Source organism: Salmo salar, chromosome 07, assembly GCF_965601325.2.
Source record: "Salmo salar chromosome 07, fSalSal1, whole genome shotgun sequence".
NCBI lineage: Eukaryota > Metazoa > Chordata > Actinopteri > Salmoniformes > Salmonidae > Salmo > Salmo salar.
In genome coordinates, this window is record NC_138297.1 from 76,380,001 (window position 1) to 76,407,500 (window position 27,500).

The 27,500-nt window shown below is 46.2% G+C and overlaps 1 protein-coding gene across 2 annotated transcripts in view; it reads left to right on the forward strand.

Annotated features, from left to right (window-relative positions):
- Positions 1-6,324: 6,324 nt before the first annotated feature.
- Positions 6,325-27,500, forward strand: part of tbk1 (TANK-binding kinase 1) — a 65,695-nt gene continuing 44,519 nt past the window's right edge. The window contains 4 exon segments of one of the 2 annotated variants that reach the window (NM_001256722.1): positions 6,325-6,353; positions 9,788-9,828; positions 9,830-9,897; positions 21,172-21,312. In NM_001256722.1, coding sequence (NP_001243651.1) covers positions 9,810-9,828; positions 9,830-9,897; positions 21,172-21,312 — 228 coding nt within the window. In that variant the 5' untranslated portion in view covers positions 6,325-6,353; positions 9,788-9,809. 2 annotated transcript variants of the gene reach the window in all.

Genomic DNA, 27,500 nt, shown 5'->3' on the forward strand with positions numbered 1-27,500 from the left:
TCTGGATGAGACAGACCATCTGTTAATGAGGAGGAGGGGTTATCCTGTCTGGATGAGACAGACCATCTGTTAATTAGGAGGAGGGGTTATCCTGTCTGGATGAGACAGACCATCTGTTAATGAGGAGGAGGGGTTATCCTGTCTGGATGAGACAGACCGTCTGTTAATGAGGAGGAGGGGTTATCCTGTCTGGATGAGACAGACCGTCTGTTAATGAGGAGGAGGGGTTATCCTGTCTGGATGAGACAGACCATCTGTTACTGAGGAGGAGGGGTTATCCTGTCTGGATGAGACAGACCCAGAGACCATCTGTTACTGAGGAGGAGGGGTTATCCTGTCTGGATGAGACAGACCATCTGTTAATGAGGAGGAGGGGTTATCCTGTCTGGATGAGACAGACCCAGAGACCATCTGTTACTGAGGAGGAGGGGTTATCCTGTCTGGATGAGACAGACCCAGAGACCGTCTGTTAATGAGGAGGAGGGGTTATCCTGTCTGGATGAGACAGACCGTCTGTTAATGAGGAGGAGGGGTTATCCTGTCTGGATGAGACAGACCATCTGTTAATGAGGAGGAGGGGTTATCCTGTCTGGATGAGACAGACCATCTGTTAATGAGGAGGAGGGGTTATCCTGTCTGGATGAGACAGACCATCTGTTACTGAGGAGGAGGGGTTATCCTGTCTGGATGAGACAGACCATCTGTTACTGAGGAGGGGGGGTTATCCTGTCTGGATGAGACAGACCCAGAAACCATCTGTGATCTATCTTCTGAGGTCTCTGTCTTCCACCGAGCTAAACTTCTCCACAGAGGACGACTTATTGTACCTGATCAGTTCTTCAAATCATTTCGTTTAGTGTTTTTTTGTTGCCAAGGGTTTTAATATTTTTCTACCACATAGTGTATATACCGTATTTATAAGCTATAAAGGAAAGAAAACCTTATTGTATATCCATTGAATTCTTGCAGTACTTTGTCATTTCCGTCTTTCAGTAATTTGCCTCCATTTTATTTTTCTACCATGTGTCAGTCCAAACGTACGGCGACAATCTTAGACGATATCAGCAATCCTTTAGTGATGTCCTGTCTCTGTCCTGTCTCTGTCCTGTCTCGTCTCTGTCCTGTCTCGTCTCTGTCCTGTCTCGTCTCTGTCCTGTCTCGTCTCTGTCCTGTCTCGTCTCTGTCCTGTCTCTGTCCTGTCCCGTCTCTGTCCTGTCTCGTCTCTGTCCTGTCTCAAACTAAAAAGACGGGCGGGGAAAAGGGGGCGTTTTCTCTCTCCCCCGTTTATCCAATCAGAGCTGTGGGACATTTCAGGCTGAAACCTGAGGACGATTTAAAGCTGTCATCTCATCCTCTCAGAACATTCACACATACCTCAAAACGTCCGTCTTTGTCTTTTTGTTGTCCAATGGCCAGGACAATTTTCAATATAGACGGTAGAAGACATTACAGGGTCTGTTGTTCCTCTGGGACTGTAGAAGACATTACAGGGTCTGTTGTTCCTCTGGGACTGTAGAAGACATTACAGGGTCTGTTGTTCCTCTGGGACTGTAGAAGACATTACAGGGTGTATGTATCTTGATCAAAATGTCCGTCTTCTGTCCAGACCCAGACACACTAAGGCCAATCCAATCCTTCATGTTTTCTAGATGTACAGTATAGAAGACCTCTAAACCACAGTGTCTCTGCTGAGCTCCTGTCTCCTGTCTGTCTCTAGCTGAGACAGTCTCCCGTCTGTCCCCTGTCCTGGTCTGTCCCCTGTCTGTCCCTAGCTGAGACAGTCTCCCGTCTGTCCCTAGCTGAGACAGTCTCCCGTCTGTCCCTAGCTGAGACAGTCTCCTGTCTGTCCCTAGCTGAGACAGTCTCCTGTCTGTCCCTAGCTGAGACAGTCTCCCGTCTGTCCCCTGTCCTGGTCTGTCCCCTGTCTGTCTCTAGCTGAGACAGTCTCCTGTCTGTCCCTAGCTGAGACAGTCTCCCGTCTGTCCCTAGCTGAGACAGTCTCCTGTCTGTCCCTAGCTCAGACAGTCTCCCGTCTGTCCCCTGTCCTGGTCTGTCCCCTGTCTGTCTCTAGCTGAGACAGTCTCCTGTCTGTCCCTAGCTGAGACAGTCTCCCGTCTGTCCCTAGCTGAGACAGTCTCCCGTCTGTCCCCTGTCCTGGTCTGTCTCCTGTCTGGTTTTAAATGTTGTCATTCTCCAAGTGCACTTTACAGTTCTGCTCATAGTGACCCGGTACAGACAACATGATACACACAGTTCAAATGGATAGGATGAGGAATGTGTTTGTGTGGTCTGGACGTTTTGAGCGGAGCGACGTCGTGAATAAGGTTGGTGCTGCAGTTCCTATATCAGGATATAACGGAGCAACAAGAGGGAGGATATGATGTCAGAGCTTCCTGATGTAGAGGAGGGAGGATATGATGTCAGAGCTTCCTGATGTAGAGGAGGGAGGATATGATGTCAGAGCTTCCTGATGTAGAGAGGGAGGATATGATGTCAGAGCTTCCTGATGTAGAGGAGGGAGGATATGATGTCAGAGCTTCCTGATGTAGAGGAGGGAGGATATGATGTCAGAGCTTCCTGATGTAGAGGGGGAGGATATGATGTCAGAGCTTCCTGATGTACACATGTCTGGGTCAGCCTGTCCTGGGATGTTACATTGATAACAGAGGTCTTCTGTTCTCTGGTCTACCAGCATCGGTCTCTGATGGTAGAGAAGGGAAGTGGGGTAGCTAGATTCTCTGGTCTACCAGCATCGGTCTCTGATGGTGGAGAAGGGAAGTGGGGTAGCTAGATTCTCTGGTCTACCAGCATCGGTCTCTGATGTAGAGAAGGGAAGTGGGGTAGCTAGATTCTCTGGTCTACCAGCATCGGTCTCTGATGTAGAGAAGGGAAGTGGGGTAGCTAGATTCTCTGGTCTACCAGCATCGGTCTCTGATGTAGAGAAGGGAAGTGGGGTAGCTAGATTCTCTGGTCTACCAGCATCGGTCTCTGATGGTAGAGAAGGGAAGTGGGGTAGCTAGATTCTCTGGTCTACCAGCATCGGTCTCTGATGGTAGAGAAGGGAAGTGGGGTAGCTAGATTCTCTGGTCTACCAGCATCGGTCTCTGATGTAGAGAAGGGAAGTGGGGTAGCTAGATTCTCTGGTCTACCAGCATCGGTCTCTGATGGTAGAGAAGGGAAGTGGGGTAGCTAGATTCTCTGGTCTACCAGCATCGGTCTCTGATGGTAGAGAAGGGAAGTGGGGTAGCTAGATTCTCTGGTCTACCAGCATCGGTCTCTGATGTAGAGAAGGGAAGTGGGGTAGCTAGATTCTCTGGTCTACCAGCATCGGTCTCTGATGGTAGAGAAGGGAAGTGGGGTAGCTAGATTCTCTGGTCTACCAGCATCGGACTCTGATGTAGAGAAGGGAAGTGGGGTAGCTAGATTCTCTGGTCTACCAGCATCGGTCTCTGATGTAGAGAAGGGAAGTGGGGTAGCTAGATTCTCTGGTCTACCAGCATCGGTCTCTGATGGTAGAGAAGGGAAGTGGGGTAGCTAGATTCTCTGGTCTACCAGCATCGGTCTCTGATGGTAGAGAAGGGAAGTGGGGTAGCTAGATTCTCTGGTCTACCAGCATCGGACTCTGATGTAGAGAAGGGAAGTGGGGTTTAACACTTGTGATGGAAGATGTTGGTTAGACGGTTAAAACAAGTTGCTGTTCTGCTATTCCCTATATAGACCACTACTTTAGACCAGGGCCCTATGGCACCCTATTCCCTATATAGACCACTACTTTAGACCAGGGCCCTATGGCACCCTATTCCCTATATAGACCACTACATTTGACCAGGGCCCTATGGCACCCTATTCCCTATATAGACCACTACTTTAGACCAGGGCCCTATGGCACCCTATTCCCTATATAGAGCACTACTTTAGACCAGGGCCCTATGGCACCCTATTCCCTATATAGACCACTACATTTGACCAGGGCCCTATGGCACCCTATTCCCTATATAGACCACTACATTTGACCAGGGCCCTATGGCACCCTATTCCCTATATAGTGCACTACATTTGACCAGGGCCCTATGGCACCCTATTCCCTATATAGAGCACTACATTTGACCAGGGCCCTATGGCACCCTATTCCCTATATAGACCACTACATTTGATCCGGGGCCCTAAAGAAGTGCAGGATATAGGGTAATAGGGTGCCATTTGGGACTTGGCCCCAGGAGTAAAGAAATCCTAAATGTTTCTGATGCTCTGACATAAAGATGGGAAATACAGCAAGAGGTTTATTGGCAGTTTGAACATTTTCTCAGTTCAGCCATTTTAATACCATGATGCTTTGCAAGGATAATATATACAGCTCAACCAACATTTGGTTAGTCAGAATGATTATTTTCATTTCCACTCAGCTCTACCTTTTCTACGTTGATCTGCTTTCCATGTTAACGAGGATGTAATGGATGTGTGCGGCCCATTCAATACTACTACAAGCTGTTGTAACAAAAATCAAATGTTGATTATTATTATTATAATTTTTTTAAATAAAAGGAATGAACTTTCATCTTGAACGTTGTCCATTCACACTTTGTTCTGTCCATTCTCACTCTCAGCCATTCCCTCTAATCTTTGGCCATTCTGTCTCTCTGTGTGTCTCTGTGTGTGTCTCTCTCTCTCTCTCTGTCTTTCTCTCTGTGTCTCTCTCTCTCTCTCTGTGTCTCTCTCTCTCTGTGTCTCTCTCTCTCTGTGTCTCTCTCTCTCTGTGTCTCTCTCTCTCTGTGTCTCTCTCTCTCTGTCTCTCTCTCTCTGTGTCTCTCTCTCTCTCTGTGTCTCTCTCTGTGTCTCTCTCTCTGTGTCTCTCTCTGTCTTTCTCTCTCTGTGTCTCTGTCTTTCTCTCTCTCTCTCTGTGTCTCTCTGTCTTTCTCCTCTCTCTCTCTCTCTCTCTCTCTGTCTCTCTGCTCTCCCCTCCCCCACACTGAATGAAAGGTAAAGACAGTGTATTGTGTTATTGCTGAAGCATTTACAGTCATAACTGTCAAATGTGCAGTCCCACTATGGAATGGCTCCAGACCCATTCTAATTTAGGGTTAAACCCACCCACCCACTCTAATTTAGGGTTCAACACACCCGCTCTAATTTAGGGTTAAACCCACCCACTCTAATTTAGGGTTAAACCCACCCACTCTAATTTAGGGTTAAACCCACCCACTCTAATTTAGGGTTCAACCCACCCACCCACTCTAATTTAGGGTTCAACCCACCCACCCACTCTAATTTAGGGTTCAACCCACCCACCCACTCTAATTTAGGGTTCATCCCACCCACTCTAATTTAGGGTTAAACCCACCCACTCTAATTTAGGGTTAAACCCACCCACTCTAATTTAGGGTTAAACCCACCCACCCACTCTAATTTAGGGTTAAACCCACCCACCCACTTTAATTTAGGGTTAAACCCACCCACCCACTCTAATTTAGGGTTAAACCCACCCACCCACTCTAATTTAGGTTTAAACCCACCCACTCTAATTTAGGGTTAAACCCACCCACTCTAATTTAGGGTTAAACCCACCCACTCTAATTTAGGGTTAAACCCACCCACTCTAATTTAGGGTTCAATCCCAGAGGATTACCCACTGATCCAAATGGATCCTACTTCAGAGGAGATGTTACTGGGTTTCTCTAATAGTAATCTCAGGTGAACATCTGATCGTCTCAGGTGAACATCTGATCGTCTCAGGTGAACATCTGATCGTCTCAGGTAAACAGCTGATAATCTCAGGTGAACAGCTGATCATCTCAGGTGAACATCTGATCATCTCAGGTGAACAGCTGATCATCTCAGGTGAACAGCTGATCATCTCAGGTGAACAGCTGATCATCTCAGGTGAACAGCTGATAATTCAACATGAACACAGACAGCCTAACTGTGCCAACTGTGTTGGTACTTTAATTTTCCCTATCCAAGGCTCTATGAAAAGATAACTGGCCCGATGTAACGTTCCTTTGAGCGTTGGACTAGTAACCGAAAGGTTGCTGGATCGAATCCCTGAGCTGACAAGGTAAAAATCTGTCGTTCTGCCCCCTGAACAAGGCGTTTAACCCTACTGTTCCCCGGGAGGCCGTCATTTGAAAATAAGAATTTGTTCTTAACTGACTTGCCTGGTTAAATAAAATTAAAAATGTTTTGCGCCTGAAAACTAAAGTAGGTTGCTTTCCAGACCTCTCATATTTTAATCTCCCGCCTTTTCCAGGAATTACGGTAAAGATGAACCACACCCCCTTTTTCATACTGCTTTCTGATTGAGTCATTCCCACCACGTGATCCAGAAGCGAAAGGATTTTGGGTATTTTTTTCTGAAGGTAAGGAAATAAACACAACTTCAATTATACTTGTGATTTTTACCTGACAAAATGTTTTAAAAAAAAAATATATATATATATACAGTTATATTTAACCGTAAACGTGTCATTTATTTTGTCGACCTCCCTGTCGTACGTTGTCGTTTTTTTAGGGAGGTTTGGGAAATGTCATCTTTGTTGTTAGTCACTGTGAATCAGGAAGACAGACTGGCTAGCTAGCTAGTTAGCCACGAAATATAACGTTTATCTAAAATACATTTTTCTCCTCTTTCAACGTTATTTGGTTTATTTAGTTAGCTAGTTAAAAAAAATACATGAATAAAAGGTAACACAAGCCGTCGCATTGGGTGAATAGCCTGATGCGTAGTTAGATCACAGAACTTTAGCTAGCTAGCTAAACACAAAAAGGCTAACTAGCTAAAAACAAAACTTGGCTAACTAGCTGGCTAACTAGCTAGCTATCTATTAACGTTAGCCAGTACTACAGCATTTTGTAATAGTCAAATGACATTTCGCACCAATACTATATAACGTCAGTTTGACTTTTACATGTAGCTAGGACATTGTCTTTATATATTTGTGATAATTGTGAACGCATTGGACCGGAGGGGGAATTTCCCAGCGGTGTGCCAAGGCGTCACGGTGTAATAAAGTCATCAGTACATTTAGAGACGGTTTGACATCCAGCTCCAGTATTATGGATTATCGCTCTAGTCTACATTTATTTCTGTAGGTTTTTTTATTTATTTTCGTTAACTTCTCAGTGGATCAGTGATATATTATCTGTTACACTGCTGAGTCAGGAAGTGGATTTCCCTTTACTAACCGCATCGACAGTTTTTAATGCCAGTAAAAGTCGTTATTTTTTTATTTTTTTTTAGCACGACAGCTGTGATGGAAACAGGAAGTTTTGGTACAATTTTATAAACGCTGATAGATAATTTTGTTTCTTCATCATGGTGGAATCTTATTATGTAGTTAGGTAAATGTTAATTATGCGTGAAATGGCGGTGGAAACCTCTTTTTTATGCGCAAATATTTCTAACCAATTTGGAGTCATGGGATGATATGGTGTCTCCCACTACGACTCGGGAAACCATGCAGTTTATCAGGCTACAGGTGAAATCAATTCTATGATGAACTTCACAGGGTGGTTGGTGGAAGTCCTGGTGATGCTCTTGATGCCGTTTGACAAATCCAAATATTCTCACTCTTATCCATAATAATCTCATCGTGTAGACAGTGTACCCGCACTGTTGGCTAGATAACGCATGTGCCAAAACCAGACTAGGCACAGGGGTCTGCTAGAGGCGTCACTACAGACCCTGGTTCGATACCAGGCTGTATCACAACCGGCCGTGATTGCGAGTCCCATATAGGGCGGCGCACAATTGTCCCAGCGTCATCGGGGTTTAGGGTTTGGCCGGTGTAGGCCGTCATTGTAAATAAGAATTTGTTCTTAACTGATTTGCCTAGTTAAATAAAGGTTAAATAAAAAATAATTTGGTTGTAATCCAGAGAGGTTAGTAAAAGTATCTAGAGCCTCTATGAGGCCGTGGAGGGATTCACATTGTGGATTTAAAAGAAAACATGAATCATCACCTTTTTGTTTTTAAGCCCTGGATTTCTAATCCCCTGATAGTATTGTTGAATCTAATTTTAACAGCTAACATTTTGATGGCTATAATAAATAGATATGCTGATAGTGGACAAACTTGTTTTTCTCCTGTTGACAGTAATACTTTCTGAGAAGTAGCTGTTAATTACTGTTTAACACCCCCCGGGGTTACAAAACATAACTTTAACCCGTTCTATACGAGATTCTCCTAAATTCAATGTTTTATTTTACATTGAATAGAAATAAAACAATCAGTAGTGAAACATATTGAACGGTCGATTTTTATTCTGTACATGAAAACTTCAGGTGAATAAGTGTGTTTGGTGTGTACTACATCATCACACACTGATTTATTTATCAACAACAAGTCAGTTTGGTGTGTACTACATCATCACACACACTGATTTATTTATCAGCAACAAGTCAGTTTGGTGTGTACTACATCATCACACACACTGATTTATTTATCAACAACAAGTCAGTTTGGTGTGTACTACATCATCACACACACTGATTTATTTATCAACAACAAGTCAGTTTGGTGTGTACTACATCATCACACACACTGATTTATTTATCAACAACAAGTCAGTTTGGTGTGTACTACATCATCACACCACTGATTTATTTATCAACAACAAGTCAGTTTGGCGTGTACTACATCATCACACACACTGATTTATTTATCAACAACAAGTCAGTTTGGTGTGTACTACATCATCACACACACTGATTTATTTATCAACAACAAGTCAGTTTGGTGTGTACTACATCATCACACACACTGATTTATTTATCAACAACAAGTCAGTTTGGTGTGTACTACATCATCACACACACTGATTTATTTATCAACAACAAGTCAGTTTGGTGTGTACTACATCATCACACCACTGATTTATTTATCAACAACAAGTCAGTTTGGTGTGTACTACATCATCACACCACTGATTTATTTATCAACAACAAGTCAGTTTGGTGTGTACTACATCATCACACCACTGATTTATTTATCAACAACAAGTCAGTTTGGTGTGTACTACATCATCACACCACTGATTTATTTATCAACAACAAGTCAGTTTGGCGTGTACTACATCATCACACACTGATTTATTTATCAACAACAAGTCAGTTTGGTGTGTACTACATCATCACACCACTGATTTATTTATCAACAACAAGTCAGTTTGGCGTGTACTACATCATCACACACTGATTTATTTATCAACAACAAGTCAGTTTGGTGTGTACTACATCATCACACCACTGATTTATTTATCAACAACAAGTCAGTTTGGTGTGTACTACATCATCACACACACTGATTTATTTATCAACAACAAGTCAGTTTGGTGTGTACTACATCATCACACCACTGATTTATTTATCAGCAACAAGTCAGTTTGGTGTGTACTACATCATCACACCACTGGTGGGAAAATGCACATATTTTCTTTATGCGGATTTCAGAATATACACGTGAAAATCTTCCTCCATTTTGGATTGGAAACCTAGCTAGTGAAATATCTGTTCGATATTTCCCAGAAATCCTTGGTATTCGAAGTACACATAATTCGCGTTATTATGACCATAGCTACAACAATCGTGATAATAATTTGACGTTTACTGTTTAAGGTGTTGCTATAACCTAATGTTGCTCTCTTTATCTACTGTACGAGTGACCCTGACCACAGTTAGCTCTGGTCCTTGGCGTTAGTGCAGCTTGCTAACGTTGAGCCTTTTAGGAAGAAGCCTCACTAACACCCTGGACCAGAGCTAGTTGTCTGAATGTGCTGGTTGTTCTCCACGACAGGTGAACCTGAAGCCGTGTCATCATGCAGAGCACAGCCAACTCACCTGTGGCTCATCTCAGACCTGCTGGGCCAGGGAGCTACAGCTAACGTTTACCGTGGCAGACACAAGGTACAGGGCTAACACGCTAACGTTTACCGTGGCAGACACAAGGTACAGGGCTGAACACGCTGAACGTTTACCGTGGCAGGCACAAGGTACAGGGCTAACACGCTAACGTTTACCGTGGCAGACACAAGGTACAGGGCTAACACGCTAACGTTTACCGTGGCAGGCACAAGGTACAGAGCTAACACGCTAACGTTTACCGTGGCAGACACAAGGTACAGGGCTAACACGCTAACGTTTACCGCGGCAGACACAAGGTACAGAGCTAACACGCTAACGTTTACCGTGGCAGACACAAGGTACAGGGCTAACACGCTAACGTTTACCGTGGCAGACACAAGGTACAGAGCTAACACGCTAACGTTTACCGTGGCAGACACAAGGTACAGGGCTAACACGCTAACGTTTACCGTGGCAGACACAAGGTACAGGGCTAACACGCTAACGTTTACCGTGGCAGACACAAGGTACAGGGCTAACACGCTAACGTTTACCGTGGCAGACACAAGGTACAGGGCTAACATGCTAACGTTTACCGTGGCAGACACAAGGTACAGAGCTAACCAGCTAACATCTACCGTGGCACACAGGTTGTCTGCTCAGCCATATCAGTCTAAGCTAGCGCGCTAACCCTTCTGTCTCCACAGGGGCTGTGTCCCTGATGAACTGTCTCTCTAGGGCTGTGTCCCTGGCGAACTGTCTCTCTAGGGCTGTGTCCCTGGTGAACGGTCTCTCTAGGGCTGTGTCCCTGATGAACTGTCTCTCTAGGGCTGTGTCCCTGGTGAACTGTCTCTCTAGGGCTGTGTCCCTGATGAACTGTCTCTCTAGGGCTGTGTCCCTGGCGAACTGTCTCTCTAGGGCTGTGTCCCTGATGAACTGTCTCTCTAGGGCTGTGTCCCTGGTGAACTGTCTCTCTAGGGCTGTGTCCCTGGTGAACTGTCTCTCTAGGGCTGTGTCCCAGATGAACTGTCTCTCTAGGGCTGTGTCCCTGGCGAACTGTCTCTCTAGGGCTGTGTCCCTGGTGAACTGTCTCTCTAGGGCTGTGTCCCTGGCGAACTGTCTCTCTAGGGCTGTGTCCCTGATGAACTGTCTCTCTAGGGCTGTGTCCCTGATGAACTGTCTCTCTAGGGCTGTGTCCCTGGCGAACTGTCTCTCTAGGGCTGTGTCCCTGGTGAACTGTCTCTCTAGGGCTGTGTCCCTGATGAACTGTCTCTCTAGGGCTGTGTCCCTAGCGAACTGTCTCTCTAGGGCTGTGTCCCTGGTGAACTGTCTCTCTAGGGCTGTGTCCCAGGTGAACTGTCTCTCTAGGGCTGTGTCCCTGGCGAACTGTCTCTCTAGGGCTGTGTCCCTGGTGAACTGTCTCTCTAGGGCTGTGTCCCTGGTGAACTGTCTCTCTAGGGCTGTGTCCCTGGTGAACTGTCTCTCTAGGGCTGTGTCCCTGGTGAACTGTCTCTCTAGGGCTGTGTCCCTGGCGAACTGTCTCTCTAGGGCTGTGTCCCTGATGAACTGTCTCTCTAGGGCTGTGTCCCTGATGAACTGTCTCTCTAGGGCTGTGTCCCTGATGAACTGTCTCTCTAGGGCTGTGTCCCTGATGAACTGTCTCTCTAGGGCTGTGTCCCTGATGAACTGTCTCTCTAGGGCTGTGTCCCTGGCGAACTGTCTCTCTAGGGCTGTGTCCCTGGTGAACTGTCTCTCTAGGGCTGTGTCCCTGATGAACTGTCTCTCTAGGGCTGTGTCCCTAGCGAACTGTCTCTCTAGGGCTGTGTCCCTGGTGAACTGTCTCTCTAGGGCTGTGTCCCAGGTGAACTGTCTCTCTAGGGCTGTGTCCCTGGCGAACTGTCTCTCTAGGGCTGTGTCCCTGGTGAACTGTCTCTCTAGGGCTGTGTCCCTGGTGAACTGTCTCTCTAGGGCTGTGTCCCTGGTGAACTGTCTCTCTAGGGCTGTGTCCCTGGTGAACTGTCTCTCTAGGGCTGTGTCCCTGGCGAACTGTCTCTCTAGGGCTGTGTCCCTGATGAACTGTCTCTCTAGGGCTGTGTCCCTGATGAACTGTCTCTCTAGGGCTGTGTCCCTGATGAACTGTCTCTCTAGGGCTGTGTCCCTGGCGAACTGTCTCTCTAGGGCTGTGTCCCTGGTGAACTGTCTCTCTAGGGCTGTGTCCCTGATGAACTGTCTCTCTAGGGCTGTGTCCCTGGCGAACTGTCTCTCTAGGGCTGTGTCCCAGATGAACTGTCTCTCTAGGGCTGTGTCCCTGGCGAACTGTCTCTCTAGGGCTGTGTCCCTGGTGAACTGTCTCTCTAGGGCTGTGTCCCTGGTGAACTGTCTCTCTAGGGCTGTGTCCCTGATGAACTGTCTCTCTAGGGCTGTGTCCCTGATGAACTGTCTCTCTAGGGCTGTGTCCCTGATGAACTGTCTCTCTAGGGCTGTGTCCCTGGCGAACTGTCTCTCTAGGGCTGTGTCCCTGGCGAACTGTCTCTCTAGGGCTGTGTCCCTGGTGAACTGTCTCTCTAGGGCTGTGTCCCTGGTGAACTGTCTCTCTAGGGCTGTGTCCCAGATGAACTGTCTCTCTAGGGCTGTGTCCCTGGCGAACTGTCTCTCTAGGGCTGTGTCCCTGGTGAACTGTCTCTCTAGGGCTGTGTCCCTGGCGAACTGTCTCTCTAGGGCTGTGTCCCTGATGAACTGTCTCTCTAGGGCTGTGTCCCTGGTGAACTGTCTCTCTAGGGCTGTGTCCCTGGTGAACTGTCTCTCTAGGGCTGTGTCCCTGGTGAACTGTCTCTCTAGGGCTGTGTCCCAGATGAACTGTCTCTCTAGAGCTGTGTCCCTGGCGAACTGTCTCTCTAGGGCTGTGTCCCTGGTGAACTGTCTCTCTAGGGCTGTGTCCCTGGCGAACTGTCTCTCTAGGGCTGTGTCCCTGATGAACTGTCTCTCTAGGGCTGTGTCCCTGATGAACTGTCTCTCTAGGGCTGTGTCCCTGGCGAACTGTCTCTCTAGGGCTGTGTCCCTGGTGAACTGTCTCTCTAGGGCTGTGTCCCTGATGAACTGTCTCTCTAGCGAACTGTCTCTCTAGGGCTGTGTCCCTGGTGAACTGTCTCTCTAGGGCTGTGTCCCAGGTGAACTGTCTCTCTAGGGCTGTGTCCCAGGTGAACTGTCTCTCTAGGGCTGTGTCCCTGGTGAACTGTCTCTCTAGGGCTGTGTCGCTGGTGAACTGTCTCTCTAGGGCTGTGTCCCTGGTGAACTGTCTCTCTAGGGCTGTGTCCCTGGTGAACTGTCTCTCTAGGGCTGTGTCCCAGATGAACTGTCTCTCTAGGGCTGTGTCCCTGGTGAACTGTCTCTCTAGGGCTGTGTCCCTGGTGAACTGTCTCTCTAGGGCTGTGTCCCTGGTGAACTGTCTCTCTAGGGCTGTGTCCCTGGTGAACTGTCTCTCTAGGGCTGTGTCCCTGGCGAACTGTCTCTCTAGGGCTGTGTCCCTGGCGAACTGTCTCTCTAGGGCTGTGTCCCTGATGAACTGTCTCTCTAGGGCTGTGTCCCTGATGAACTGTCTCTCTAGGGTTGTGTCCCTGGCGAACTGTCTCTCTAGGGCTGTGTCCCTGGTGAACTGTCTCTCTAGGGCTGTGTCCCTGGTGAACTGTCTCTCTAGTGCTGTGTCCCAGATGAACTGTCTCTCTAGGGCTGTGTCCCTGGTGAACTGTCTCTCTAGGGCTGTGTCCCTGGTGAACTGTCTCTCTAGGGCTGTGTCCCTGGTGAACTGTCTCTCTAGGGCTGTGTCCCTGGTGAACTGTCTCTCTAGGGCTGTGTCCCTGGTGAACTGTCTCTCTAGGGCTGTGTCCCTGGTGAACTGTCTCTCTAGGGCTGTGTCCCTGATGAACTGTCTCTCTAGGGCTGTGTCCCTGATGAACTGTCTCTCTAGGGCTGTGTCCCTGGCGAACTGTCTCTCTAGGGCTGTGTCCCTGGGGAACTGTCTCTCTAGGGCTGTGTCCCTGATGAACTGTCTCTCTAGGGCTGTGTCCCTGATGAACTGTCTCTCTAGGGCTGTGTCCCTGGTGAACTGTCTCTCTAGGGCTGTGTCCCTGGCGAACTGTCTCTCTAGGGCTGTGTCCCTGATGAACTGTCTCTCTAGGGCTGTGTCCCTGGCGAACTGTCTCTCTAGGGCTGTGTCCCTGGTGAACTGTCTCTCTAGGGCTGTGTCCCTGATGAACTGTCTCTCTAGGGCTGTGTCCCTAGCGAACTGTCTCTCTAGGGCTGTGTCCCTAGTGAACTGTCTCTCTAGGGCTGTGTCCCGGGTGAACTGTCTCTCTAGGGCTGTGTCCCTGGCGAACTGTCTCTCTAGGGCTGTGTCCCTGGTGAACTGTCTCTCTAGGGCTGTGTCCCTGGTGAACTGTCTCTCTAGGGCTGTGTCCCTGGTGAACTGTCTCTCTAGGGCTGTGTCCCTGGCGAACTGTCTCTCTAGGGCTGTGTCCCTGATGAACTGTCTCTCTAGGGCTGTGTCCCTGATGAACTGTCTCTCTAGGGCTGTGTCCCTGATGAACTGTCTCTCTAGGGCTGTGTCCCTGGCGAACTGTCTCTCTAGGGCTGTGTCCCTGGTGAACTGTCTCTCTAGGGCTGTGTCCCTGGCGAACTGTCTCTCTAGGGCTGTGTCCCTGGCGAACTGTCTCTCTAGGGCTGTGTCCCTGATGAACTGTCTCTCTAGGGCTGTGTCCCTGATGAACTGTCTCTCTAGGGCTGTGTCCCTGGCGAACTGTCTCTCTAGGGCTGTGTCCCTGGTGAACTGTCTCTCTAGGGCTGTGTCCCTGGTGAACTGTCTCTCTAGTGCTGTGTCCCAGATGAACTGTCTCTCTAGGGCTGTGTCCCTGGTGAACTGTCTCTCTAGGGCTGTGTCCCTGGTGAACTGTCTCTCTAGGGCTGTGTCCCTGGTGAACTGTCTCTCTAGGGCTGTGTCCCTGGTGAACTGTCTCTCTAGGGCTGTGTCCCTGATGAACTGTCTCTCTAGGGCTGTGTCCCTGATGAACTGTCTCTCTAGGGCTGTGTCCCTGGCGAACTGTCTCTCTAGGGCTGTGTCCCTGGGGAACTGTCTCTCTAGGGCTGTGTCCCTGATGAACTGTCTCTCTAGGGCTGTGTCCCTGATGAACTGTCTCTCTAGGGCTGTGTCCCTGGTGAACTGTCTCTCTAGGGCTGTGTCCCTGGCGAACTGTCTCTCTAGGGCTGTGTCCCTGATGAACTGTCTCTCTAGGGCTGTGTCCCTGGCGAACTGTCTCTCTAGGGCTGTGTCCCTGGTGAACTGTCTCTCTAGGGCTGTGTCCCTGATGAACTGTCTCTCTAGGGCTGTGTCCCTAGCGAACTGTCTCTCTAGGGCTGTGTCCCTAGTGAACTGTCTCTCTAGGGCTGTGTCCCGGGTGAACTGTCTCTCTAGGGCTGTGTCCCTGGCGAACTGTCTCTCTAGGGCTGTGTCCCTGGTGAACTGTCTCTCTAGGGCTGTGTCCCTGGTGAACTGTCTCTCTAGGGCTGTGTCCCTGGTGAACTGTCTCTCTAGGGCTGTGTCCCTGGCGAACTGTCTCTCTAGGGCTGTGTCCCTGATGAACTGTCTCTCTAGGGCTGTGTCCCTGATGAACTGTCTCTCTAGGGCTGTGTCCCTGATGAACTGTCTCTCTAGGGCTGTGTCCCTGGCGAACTGTCTCTCTAGGGCTGTGTCCCTGGTGAACTGTCTCTCTAGGGCTGTGTCCCTGGCGAACTGTCTCTCTAGGGCTGTGTCCCTGGTGAACTGTCTCTCTAGGGCTGTGTCCCTGGTGAACTGTCTCTCTAGGGCTGTGTCCCAGGTGAACTGTCTCTCTAGGGCTGTGTCCCTGGCGAACTGTCTCTCTAGGGCTGTGTCCCTGGTGAACTGTCTCTCTAGGGCTGTGTCCCTGGCGAACTGTCTCTCTAGGGCTGTGTCCCTGGTGAACTGTCTCTCTAGGGCTGTGTCCCTGGCGAACTGTCTCTCTAGGGCTGTGTCCCTGATGAACTGTCTCTCTAGGGCTGTGTCCCTGGCGAACTGTCTCTCTAGGGCTGTGTCCCTGATGAACTGTCTCTCTAGGGCTGTGTCCCTGATGAACTGTCTCTCTAGGGCTGTGTCCCTGGCGAACTGTCTCTCTAGGGCTGTGTCCCTGGCGAACTGTCTCTCTAGGGCTGTGTCCCTGGCGAACTGTCTCTCTAGGGCTGTGTCCCTGGCGAACTGTCTCTCTAGGGCTGTGTCCCAGATGAACTGTCTCTCTAGGGCTGTGTCCCTGGCGAACTGTCTCTCTAGGGCTGTGTCCCTGGTGAACTGTCTCTCTAGGGCTGTGTCCCTGGTGAACGGTCTCTCTAGGGCTGTGTCCCTGATGAACTGTCTCTCTAGGGCTGTGTCCCTGGTGAACTGTCTCTCTAGGGCTGTGTCCCTGATGAACTGTCTCTCTAGGGCTGTGTCCCTGATGAACTGTCTCTCTAGGGCTGTGTCCCTGATGAACTGTCTCTCTAGGGCTGTGTCCCTGATGAACTGTCTCTCTAGGGCTGTGTCCCTGGCGAACTGTCTCTCTAGGGCTGTGTCCCTGGCGAACTGTCTCTCTAGGGCTGTGTCCCTGGTGAACTGTCTCTCTAGGGCTGTGTCCCTGGTGAACTGTCTCTCTAGGGCTGTGTCCCAGATGAACTGTCTCTCTAGGGCTGTGTCCCTGGCGAACTGTCTCTCTAGGGCTGTGTCCCTGGTGAACTGTCTCTCTAGGGCTGTGTCCCTGATGAACTGTCTCTCTAGGGCTGTGTCCCTGGTGAACTGTCTCTCTAGGGCTGTGTCCCTGGTGAACTGTCTCTCTAGGGCTGTGTCCCTGGTGAACTGTCTCTCTAGGGCTGTGTCCCTGGTGAACTGTCTCTCTAGGGCTGTGTCCCAGATGAACTGTCTCTCTAGAGCTGTGTCCCTGGCGAACTGTCTCTCTAGGGCTGTGTCCCTGGTGAACTGTCTCTCTAGGGCTGTGTCCCTGGCGAACTGTCTCTCTAGGGCTGTGTCCCTGATGAACTGTCTCTCTAGGGCTGTGTCCCTGATGAACTGTCTCTCTAGGGCTGTGTCCCTGGCGAACTGTCTCTCTAGGGCTGTGTCCCTGGTGAACTGTCTCTCTAGGGCTGTGTCCCTGATGAACTGTCTCTCTAGGGCTGTGTCCCTAGCGAACTGTCTCTCTAGGGCTGTGTCCCTGGCGAACTGTCTCTCTAGGGCTGTGTCCCAGGTGAACTGTCTCTCTAGGGCTGTGTCCCTGGCGAACTGTCTCTCTAGGGCTGTGTCCCTGGTGAACTGTCTCTCTAGGGCTGTGTCGCTGGTGAACTGTCTCTCTAGGGCTGTGTCCCTGGTGAACTGTCTCTCTAGGGCTGTGTCCCTGGTGAACTGTCTCTCTAGGGCTGTGTCCCTGGCGAACTGTCTCTCTAGGGCTGTGTCCCTGATGAACTGTCTCTCTAGGGCTGTGTCCCTGGTGAACTGTCTCTCTAGGGCTGTGTCCCTGGTGAACTGTCTCTCTATGGCTGTGTCCCTAGCGAACTGTCTCTCTAGGGCTGTGTCCCTGGTGAACTGTCTCTCTAGGGCTGTGTCCCTGGTGAACTGTCTCTCTAGGGCTGTGTCCCAGGTGAACTGTCTCTCTAGGGCTGTGTCCCTGGTGAACTGTCTCTCTAGGGCTGTGTCCCTGGTGAACTGTCTCTCTAGGGCTGTGTCCCTGGTGAACTGTCTCTCTAGGGCTGTGTCCCTGGTGAACTGTCTCTCTAGGGCTGTGTCCCTGGCGAACTGTCTCTCTAGGGCTGTGTCCCTGGCGAACTGTCTCTCTAGGGCTGTGTCCCTGATGAACTGTCTCTCTAGGGCTGTGTCCCTGATGAACTGTCTCTCTAGGGCTGTGTCCCTGGCGAACTGTCTCTCTAGGGCTGTGTCCCTGGTGAACTGTCTCTCTAGGGCTGTGTCCCTGGTGAACTGTCTCTCTAGGGCTGTGTCCCAGATGAACTGTCTCTCTAGGGCTGTATCCCTGGTGAACTGTCTCTCTAGGGCTGTGTCCCTGGTGAACTGTCTCTCTAGGGCTGTGTCCCTGGTGAACTGTCTCTCTAGGGCTGTGTCCCTGGTGAACTGTCTCTCTAGGGCTGTGTCCCTGATGAACTGTCTCTCTAGGGCTGTGTCCCTGATGAACTGTCTCTCTAGGGCTGTGTCCCTGATGAACTGTCTCTCTAGGGCTGTGTCCCTGGGGAACTGTCTCTCTAGGGCTGTGTCCCTGATGAACTGTCTCTCTAGGGCTGTGTCCCTGATGAACTGTCTCTCTAGGGCTGTGTCCCTGGTGAACTGTCTCTCTAGGGCTGTGTCCCTGGCGAACTGTCTCTCTAGGGCTGTGTCCCTGATGAACTGTCTCTCTAGGGCTGTGTCCCTGATGAACTGTCTCTCTAGGGCTGTGTCCCTGGCGAACTGTCTCTCTAGGGCTGTGTCCCTGGTGAACTGTCTCTCTAGGGCTGTGTCCCTGATGAACTGTCTCTCTAGGGCTGTGTCCCTGATGAACTGTCTCTCTAGGGCTGTGTCCCTGGCGAACTGTCTCTCTAGGGCTGTGTCCCGGGTGAACTGTCTCTCTAGGGCTGTGTCCCTGGCGAACTGTCTCTCTAGGGCTGTGTCCCTGGTGAACTGTCTCTCTAGGGCTGTGTCCCTGGTGAACTGTCTCTCTAGGGCTGTGTCCCGGGTGAACTGTCTCTCTAGGGCTGTGTCCCTGGCGAACTGTCTCTCTAGGGCTGTGTCCCTGGTGAACTGTCTCTCTAGGGCTGTGTCCCTGGTGAACTGTCTCTCTAGGGCTGTGTCCCTGGTGAACTGTCTCTCTAGGGCTGTGTCCCTGGTGAACTGTCTCTCTAGGGCTGTGTCCCTGGCGAACTGTCTCTCTAGGGCTGTGTCCCTGATGAACTGTCTCTCTAGGGCTGTGTCCCTGATGAACTGTCTCTCTAGGGCTGTGTCCCTGATGAACTGTCTCTCTAGGGCTGTGTCCCTGATGAACTGTCTCTCTAGGGCTGTGTCCCTGGCGAACTGTCTCTCTAGGGCTGTGTCCCTGATGAACTGTCTCTCTAGGGCTGTGTCCCTGGCGAACTGTCTCTCTAGGGCTGTGTCCCTGGCGAACTGTCTCTCTAGGGCTGTGTCCCTGGTGAACTGTCTCTCTAGGGCTGTGTCCCAGATGAACTGTCTCTCTAGGGCTGTGTCCCTGGCGAACTGTCTCTCTAGGGCTGTGTCCCTGGTGAACTGTCTCTCTAGGGCTGTGTCCCTGATGAACTGTCTCTCTAGGGCTGTGTCCCTGGTGAACTGTCTCTCTAGGGCTGTGTCCCTGATGAACTGTCTCTCTAGGGCTGTGTCCCTGATGAACTGTCTCTCTAGGGCTGTGTCCCTGATGAACTGTCTCTCTAGGGCTGTGTCCCTGATGAACGGTCTCTCTAGGGCTGTGTCCTAGATGGCAACCTATTCCCTTCATCCACTATATATACAGCAGTATGAGGACACCCCTTCATCCACTATATATACAGCAGTATGAGGACACCCCTTCATCCACTATATATACAGCAGTATGAGGACACCCCTTCATCCACTATATATACAGCAGGATGTGGACACCCCTTCATCCACTATATATACAGCAGGATGTGGACACCCCTTCATCCACTATATATACAGCAGTATGAGGACACCCCTTCATCCACTATATATACAGCAGTATGAGGACACCCCTTCATCCACTATATATACAGCAGTATGAGGACACCCCTTCATCCACTATATATACAGCAGGATGTGGACACCCCTTCATCCACTATATATACAGCAGGATGTGGACACCCCTTCATCCACTATATATACAGCAGTATGAGGACACCCCTTCATCCACTATATATACAGCAGGATGAGGACACCCCTTCATCCACTATATATACAGCAGGATGTGGACACCCCTTCATCCACTATATATACAGCAGTATGTGGACACCCCTTCATCCACTATATATACAGCAGTATGAGGACACCCCTTCATCCACTATATATACAGCAGTATGAGGACACCCCTTCATCCACTATATATACAGCAGTATGAGGACACCCCTTCATCCACTATATATACAGCAGTATGAGGACACCCCTTCATCCACTATATATACAGCAGTATGAGGACACCCCTTCATCCACTATATATACAGCAGGATGAGGACACCCCTTCATACACTAAATACACAGCAGTATGAGGACACCCCTTCATACACTATATATACAGCAGGATGAGGACACCCCTTCATACACTAAATACACAGCAGTATGAGGACACCCCTTCATACACTATATATACAGCAGTATGTGGACACCCCTTCATCCACTATATATACAGCAGTATGAGGACACCCCTTCATCCACTATATATACAGCAGACTGAGGACACCCCTTCATCCACTATATATACAGCAGTATGAGGACACCCCTTCATCCACTATATATACAGCAGGATGAGGACACCCCTTCATCCACTATATATACAGCAGGATGAGGACACCCCTTCATCCACTATATATACAGCAGGATGAGGACACCCCTTCAAATTAGTGGATTCTGCTATTTCAGCCACACCCGTTCTTCGACGTACAAGGCTACCTGCCAGAATGCATAGTGCCAACTGTAAAGTTTGGTGGAGGAATAATGTTTTGGGCCCCTTAGGTCCAGTGAAGGGAAATCTTAACGCTTCAGCATAAAATGACATTCTAGACGATTCTGTGCTTCCAACTTTGTGGCAACAGTTTGGGGAAGGCCCTTTCCTGTTTCAGCATGACAAGGCCCCCCGTGCACAAAGCGAGGTCCGTACAGAAATGGTTTGTCGAGATCAGTGTGGAAGAACTTGACTGGCCTGCACAGAGCCCTGACCTCAACCCCATCGAACACCTTTGGGATGTATTGGAACACCGACTGCGAGCCAGGCCTAATCGCCCAACATCAGTGCCCGTCCTCACTAACGCTCTTGTGGCTGAATGGAAGCAAGTCCCCCTGCAGCAATGTCCCAACATCTAGTGGAAAGCCTTCCCAGAAGAGTGGAGGCTGTTATAGCAGCAAAGAGGGGGGGACCAACTCCATATTAATGCCTAAGATCTTGGAATAAGGTGTTGGGCGAGCAGGTGTCCACATACTTTTGATCATGTAGTGTATATTTCACTACTTCAGTGCACTACAAATGGAAATAGAATTCCATTTGGGACGCAGGCAATGAGTTGTTTGCTATTAAAGGTTTTAATAATGTTTTGTTCTCTTAACACCAGAAAACGGGGGACCTGTATGCGGTGAAGGTGTTCAACAATCTCAGTTTCCTGCGACCGCTCGACGTCCAGATGAGAGAGTTTGAGGTCCTGAAGAAACTCAACCATAAGAACATCGTCAAGCTGTTCGCTGTGGAGGAGGAGGTATCTCTATCAGTATATATATTATCACTACCTAGAGGAGGTATCTCTATCAGTATATACTATCACTACCTAGAGGAGGTATCTCTATCAGTATATATTATCACTACCTAGAGGAGGTATCTCTATCAGTATATATTATCACTACCTAGAGGAGGTATCTCTATCAGTATATATTATCACTACCTAGAGGAGGTATCTCTATCAGTATATATTATCACTACCTAGAGGAGGTATCTCTATCAGTATATATACTATCACTACCTAGAGGAGGTATCTCTATCAGTATATATATTATCACTACCTAGAGGAGGTATCTCTATCAGTATATATTATCACTACCTAGAGGAGGTATCTCTATCAGTATATATTATCACTACCTAGAGGAGGTATCTCTATCAGTATATACTATCACTACCTAGAGGAGGTATCTCTATCAGTATATACTATCACTACCTAGAGGAGGTATCTCTATCAGTATATACTATCACTACCTAGAGGAGGTATCTCTATCAGTATATATACTATCACTACCTAGAGGAGGTATCTCTATCAGTATATACTATCACTACCTAGAGGAGGTATCTCTATCAGTATATATTATCACTACCTAGAGGAGGTATCTCTATCAGTATATATTATCACTACCTAGAGGAGGTATCTCTATCAGTATATATTATCACTACCTAGAGGAGGTATCTCTATCAGTATATATACTATCACTACCTAGAGGAGGTATCTCTATCAGTATATATATTATCACTACCTAGAGGAGGTATCTCTATCAGTATATATACTATCACTACCTAGAGGAGGTATCTCTATCAGTATATATTATCACTACCTAGAGGAGGTATCTCTATCAGTATATATTATCACTACCTAGAGGAGGTATCTCTATCAGTATATATACTATCACTACCTAGAGGAGGTATCTCTATCAGTATATATACTATCACTACCTAGAGGAGGTATCTCTATCAGTATATATACTATCACTACCTAGAGGAGGTATCTCTATCAGTATATATTATCACTACCTAGAGGAGGTATCTCTATCAGTATATACTATCACTACCTAGAGGAGGTATCTCTATCAGTATATATTATCACTACCTAGAGGAGGTATCTCTATCAGTATATATTATCACTACCTAGAGGAGGTATCTCTATCAGTATATATACTATCACTACCTAGAGGAGGTATCTCTATCAGTATATATATTATCACTACCTAGAGGAGGTATCTCTATCAGTATATATACTATCACTACCTAGAGGAGGTATCTCTATCAGTATATATTATCACTACCTAGAGGAGGTATCTCTATCAGTATATATTATCACTACCTAGAGGAGGTATCTCTATCAGTATATATACTATCACTACCTAGAGGAGGTATCTCTATCAGTATATATACTATCACTACCTAGAGGAGGTATCTCTATCAGTATATATACTATCACTACCTAGAGGAGGTATCTCTATCAGTATATATTATCACTACCTAGAGGAGGTATCTCTATCAGTATATATATTATCACTACCTAGAGGAGGTATCTCTATCAGTATATATTATCACTACCTAGAGGAGGTATCTCTATCAGTATATATTATCACTACCTAGAGGAGGTATCTCTATCAGTATATACTATCACTACCTAGAGGAGGTATCTCTATCAGTATATATATTATCACTACCTAGAGGAGGTATCTCTATCAGTATATACTATCACTACCTAGAGGAGGTATCTCTATCAGTATATATTATCACTACCTAGAGGAGGTATCTCTATCAGTATATATTATCACTACCTAGAGGAGGTATCTCTATCAGTATATATTATCACTACCTAGAGGAGGTATCTCTATCAGTATATACTATCACTACCTAGAGGAGGTATCTCTATCAGTATATATACTATCACTACCTAGAGGAGGTATCTCTATCAGTATATACTATCACTACCTAGAGGAGGTATCTCTATCAGTATATATATTATCACTACCTAGAGGAGGTATCTCTATCAGTATATACTATCACTACCTAGAGGAGGTATCTCTATCAGTATATATTATCACTACCTAGAGGAGGTATCTCTATCAGTATATATACTATCACTACCTAGAGGAGGTATCTCTATCAGTATATACTATCACTACCTAGAGGAGGTATCTCTATCAGTATATACTATCACTACCTAGAGGAGGTATCTCTATCAGTATATACTATCACTACCTAGAGGAGGTATCTCTATCAGTATATATATTATCACTACCTAGAGGAGGTATCTCTATCAGTATATACTATCACTACCTAGAGGAGGTATCTCTATCAGTATATATTATCACTACCTAGAGGAGGTATCTCTATCAGTATATATACTATCACTACCTAGAGGAGGTATCTCTATCAGTATATACTATCACTACCTAGAGGAGGTATCTCTATCAGTATATACTATCACTACCTAGAGGAGGTATCTCTATCAGTATATACTATCACTACCTAGAGGAGGTATCTCTATCAGTATATACTATCACTACCTAGAGGAGGTATCTCTATCAGTATATATTATCACTACCTAGAGGAGGTATCTCTATCAGTATATATACTATCACTACCTAGAGGAGGTATCTCTATCAGTATATACTATCACTACCTAGAGGAGGTATCTCTATCAGTATATATACTATCACTACCTAGAGGAGGTATCTCTATCAGTATATACTATCACTACCTAGAGGAGGTATCTCTATCAGTATATATTATCACTACCTAGAGGAGGTATCTCTATCAGTATATATTATCACTACCTAGAGGAGGTATCTCTATCAGTATATACTATCACTACCTAGAGGAGGTATCTCTATCAGTATATACTATCACTACCTAGAGGAGGTATCTCTATCAGTATATATTATCACTACCTAGAGGAGGTATCTCTATCAGTATATACTATCACTACCTAGAGGAGGTATCTCTATCAGTATATATTATCACTACCTAGAGGAGGTATCTCTATCAGTATATATATTATCACTACCTAGAGGAGGTATCTCTATCAGTATATACTATCACTACCTAGAGGAGGTATCTCTATCAGTATATATTATCACTACCTAGAGGAGGTATCTCTATCAGTATATATACTATCACTACCTAGAGGAGGTATCTCTATCAGTATATATTATCACTACCTAGAGGAGGTATCTCTATCAGTATATATACTATCACTACCTAGAGGAGGTATCTCTATCAGTATATACTATCACTACCTAGAGGAGGTATCTCTATCAGTATATATATTATCACTACCTAGAGGAGGTATCTCTATCAGTATATATATTATCACTACCTAGAGGAGGTATCTCTATCAGTATATATATTATCACTACCTAGAGGAGGTATCTCTATCAGTATATATTATCACTACCTAGAGGAGGTATCTCTATCAGTATATATTATCACTACCTAGAGGAGGTATCTCTATCAGTATATACTATCACTACCTAGAGGAGGTATCTCTATCAGTATATATTATCACTACCTAGAGGAGGTATCTCTATCAGTATATATTATCACTACCTAGAGGAGGTATCTCTAGATCAGTATATCTTATACTATCACTACCTGGAGGAGGTATCTCTATCAGTATATATACTATCACTACCTAGAGGAGGTATCTCTATCAGTATATATACTATCACTACCTAGAGGAGGTATCTCTATCAGTATATATACTATCACTACCTAGCGGAGGTATCTCTATCAGTATATACTATCACTACCTAGAGGAGGTATCTCTATCAGTATATACTATCACTACCTAGAGGAGGTATCTCTATCAGTATATATATTATCACTACCTAGAGGAGGTATCTCTATCAGTATATACTATCACTACCTAGAGGAGGTATCTCTATCAGTATATATACTATCACTACCTAGAGGAGGTATCTCTATCAGTATATATTATCACTACCTAGAGGAGGTATCTCTATCAGTATATACTATCACTACCTAGAGGAGGTATCTCTATCAGTATATATACTATCACTACCTAGAGGAGGTATCTCTATCAGTATATATACTATCACTACCTAGAGGAGGTATCTCTATCAGTATATACTATCACTACCTAGAGGAGGTATCTCTATCAGTATATATACTATCACTACCTAGAGGAGGTATCTCTATCAGTATATATACTATCACTACCTAGAGGAGGTATCTCTATCAGTATATACTATCACTACCTAGAGGAGGTATCTCTATCAGTATATATACTATCACTACCTAGAGGAGGTATCTCTATCAGTATATATTATCACTACCTAGAGGAGGTATCTCTATCAGTATATACTATCACTACCTAGAGGAGGTATCTCTATCAGTATATATACTATCACTACCTAGAGGAGGTATCTCTATCAGTATATACTATCACTACCTAGAGGAGGTATCTCTATCAGTATATATATTATCACTACCTAGAGGAGGTATCTCTATCAGTATATATATTATCACTACCTAGAGGAGGTATCTCTATCAGTATATATTATCACTACCTAGAGGAGGTATCTCTATCAGTATATACTATCACTACCTAGAGGAGGTATCTCTATCAGTATATATATTATCACTACCTAGAGGAGGTATCTCTATCAGTATATATACTATCACTACCTAGAGGAGGTATCTCTATCAGTATATACTATCACTACCTAGAGGAGGTATCTCTATCAGTATATATACTATCACTACCTAGAGGAGGTATCTCTATCAGTATATATTATCACTACCTAGAGGAGGTATCTCTATCAGTATATACTATCACTACCTAGAGGAGGTATCTCTATCAGTATATACTATCACTACCTAGAGGAGGTATCTCTATCAGTATATATCTTATCACTACCTAGAGGAGGTATCTCTATCAGTATATATTATCACTACCTAGAGGAGGTATCTCTATCAGTATATATTATCACTACCTAGAGGAGGTATCTCTATCAGTATATATTATCACTACCTAGAGGAGGTATCTCTATCAGTATATATACTATCACTACCTAGAGGAGGTATCTCTATCAGTATATACTATCACTACCTAGAGGAGGTATCTCTATCAGTATATATATTATCACTACCTAGAGGAGGTATCTCTATCAGTATATATTATCACTACCTAGAGGAGGTATCTCTATCAGTATATATACTATCACTACCTAGAGGAGGTATCTCTATCAGTATATATTATCACTACCTAGAGGAGGTATCTCTATCAGTATATATATCACTACCTAGAGGAGGTATCTCTATCAGTATATACTATCACTACCTAGAGGAGGTATCTCTATCAGTATATATATTATCACTACCTAGAGGAGGTATCTCTATCAGTATATATTATCACTACCTAGAGGAGGTATCTCTATCAGTATATATATTATCACTACCTAGAGGAGGTATCTCTATCAGTATATATACTATCACTACCTAGAGGAGGTATCTCTATCAGTATATATTATCACTACCTAGAGGAGGTATCTCTATCAGTATATATACTATCACTACCTAGAGGAGGTATCTCTATCAGTATATACTATCACTACCTAGAGGAGGTATCTCTATCAGTATATATTATCACTACCTAGAGGAGGTATCTCTATCAGTATATACTATCACTACCTAGAGGAGGTATCTCTATCAGTATATATACTATCACTACCTAGAGGAGGTATCTCTATCAGTATATACTATCACTACCTAGAGGAGGTATCTCTATCAGTATATATATATCACTACCTAGAGGAGGTATCTCTATCAGTATATATTATCACTACCTAGAGGAGGTATCTCTATCAGTATATATTATCACTACCTAGAGGAGGTATCTCTATCAGTATATACTATCACTACCTAGAGGAGGTATCTCTATCAGTATATACTATCACTACCTAGAGGAGGTATCTCTATCAGTATATACTATCACTACCTAGAGGAGGTATCTCTATCAGTATATACTATCACTACCTAGAGGAGGTATCTCTATCAGTATATACTATCACTACCTAGAGGAGGTATCTCTATCAGTATATATACTATCACTACCTAGAGGAGGTATCTCTATCAGTATATACTATCTGTACTACCTAACACGACGGTATCTACTGCATCAGTATA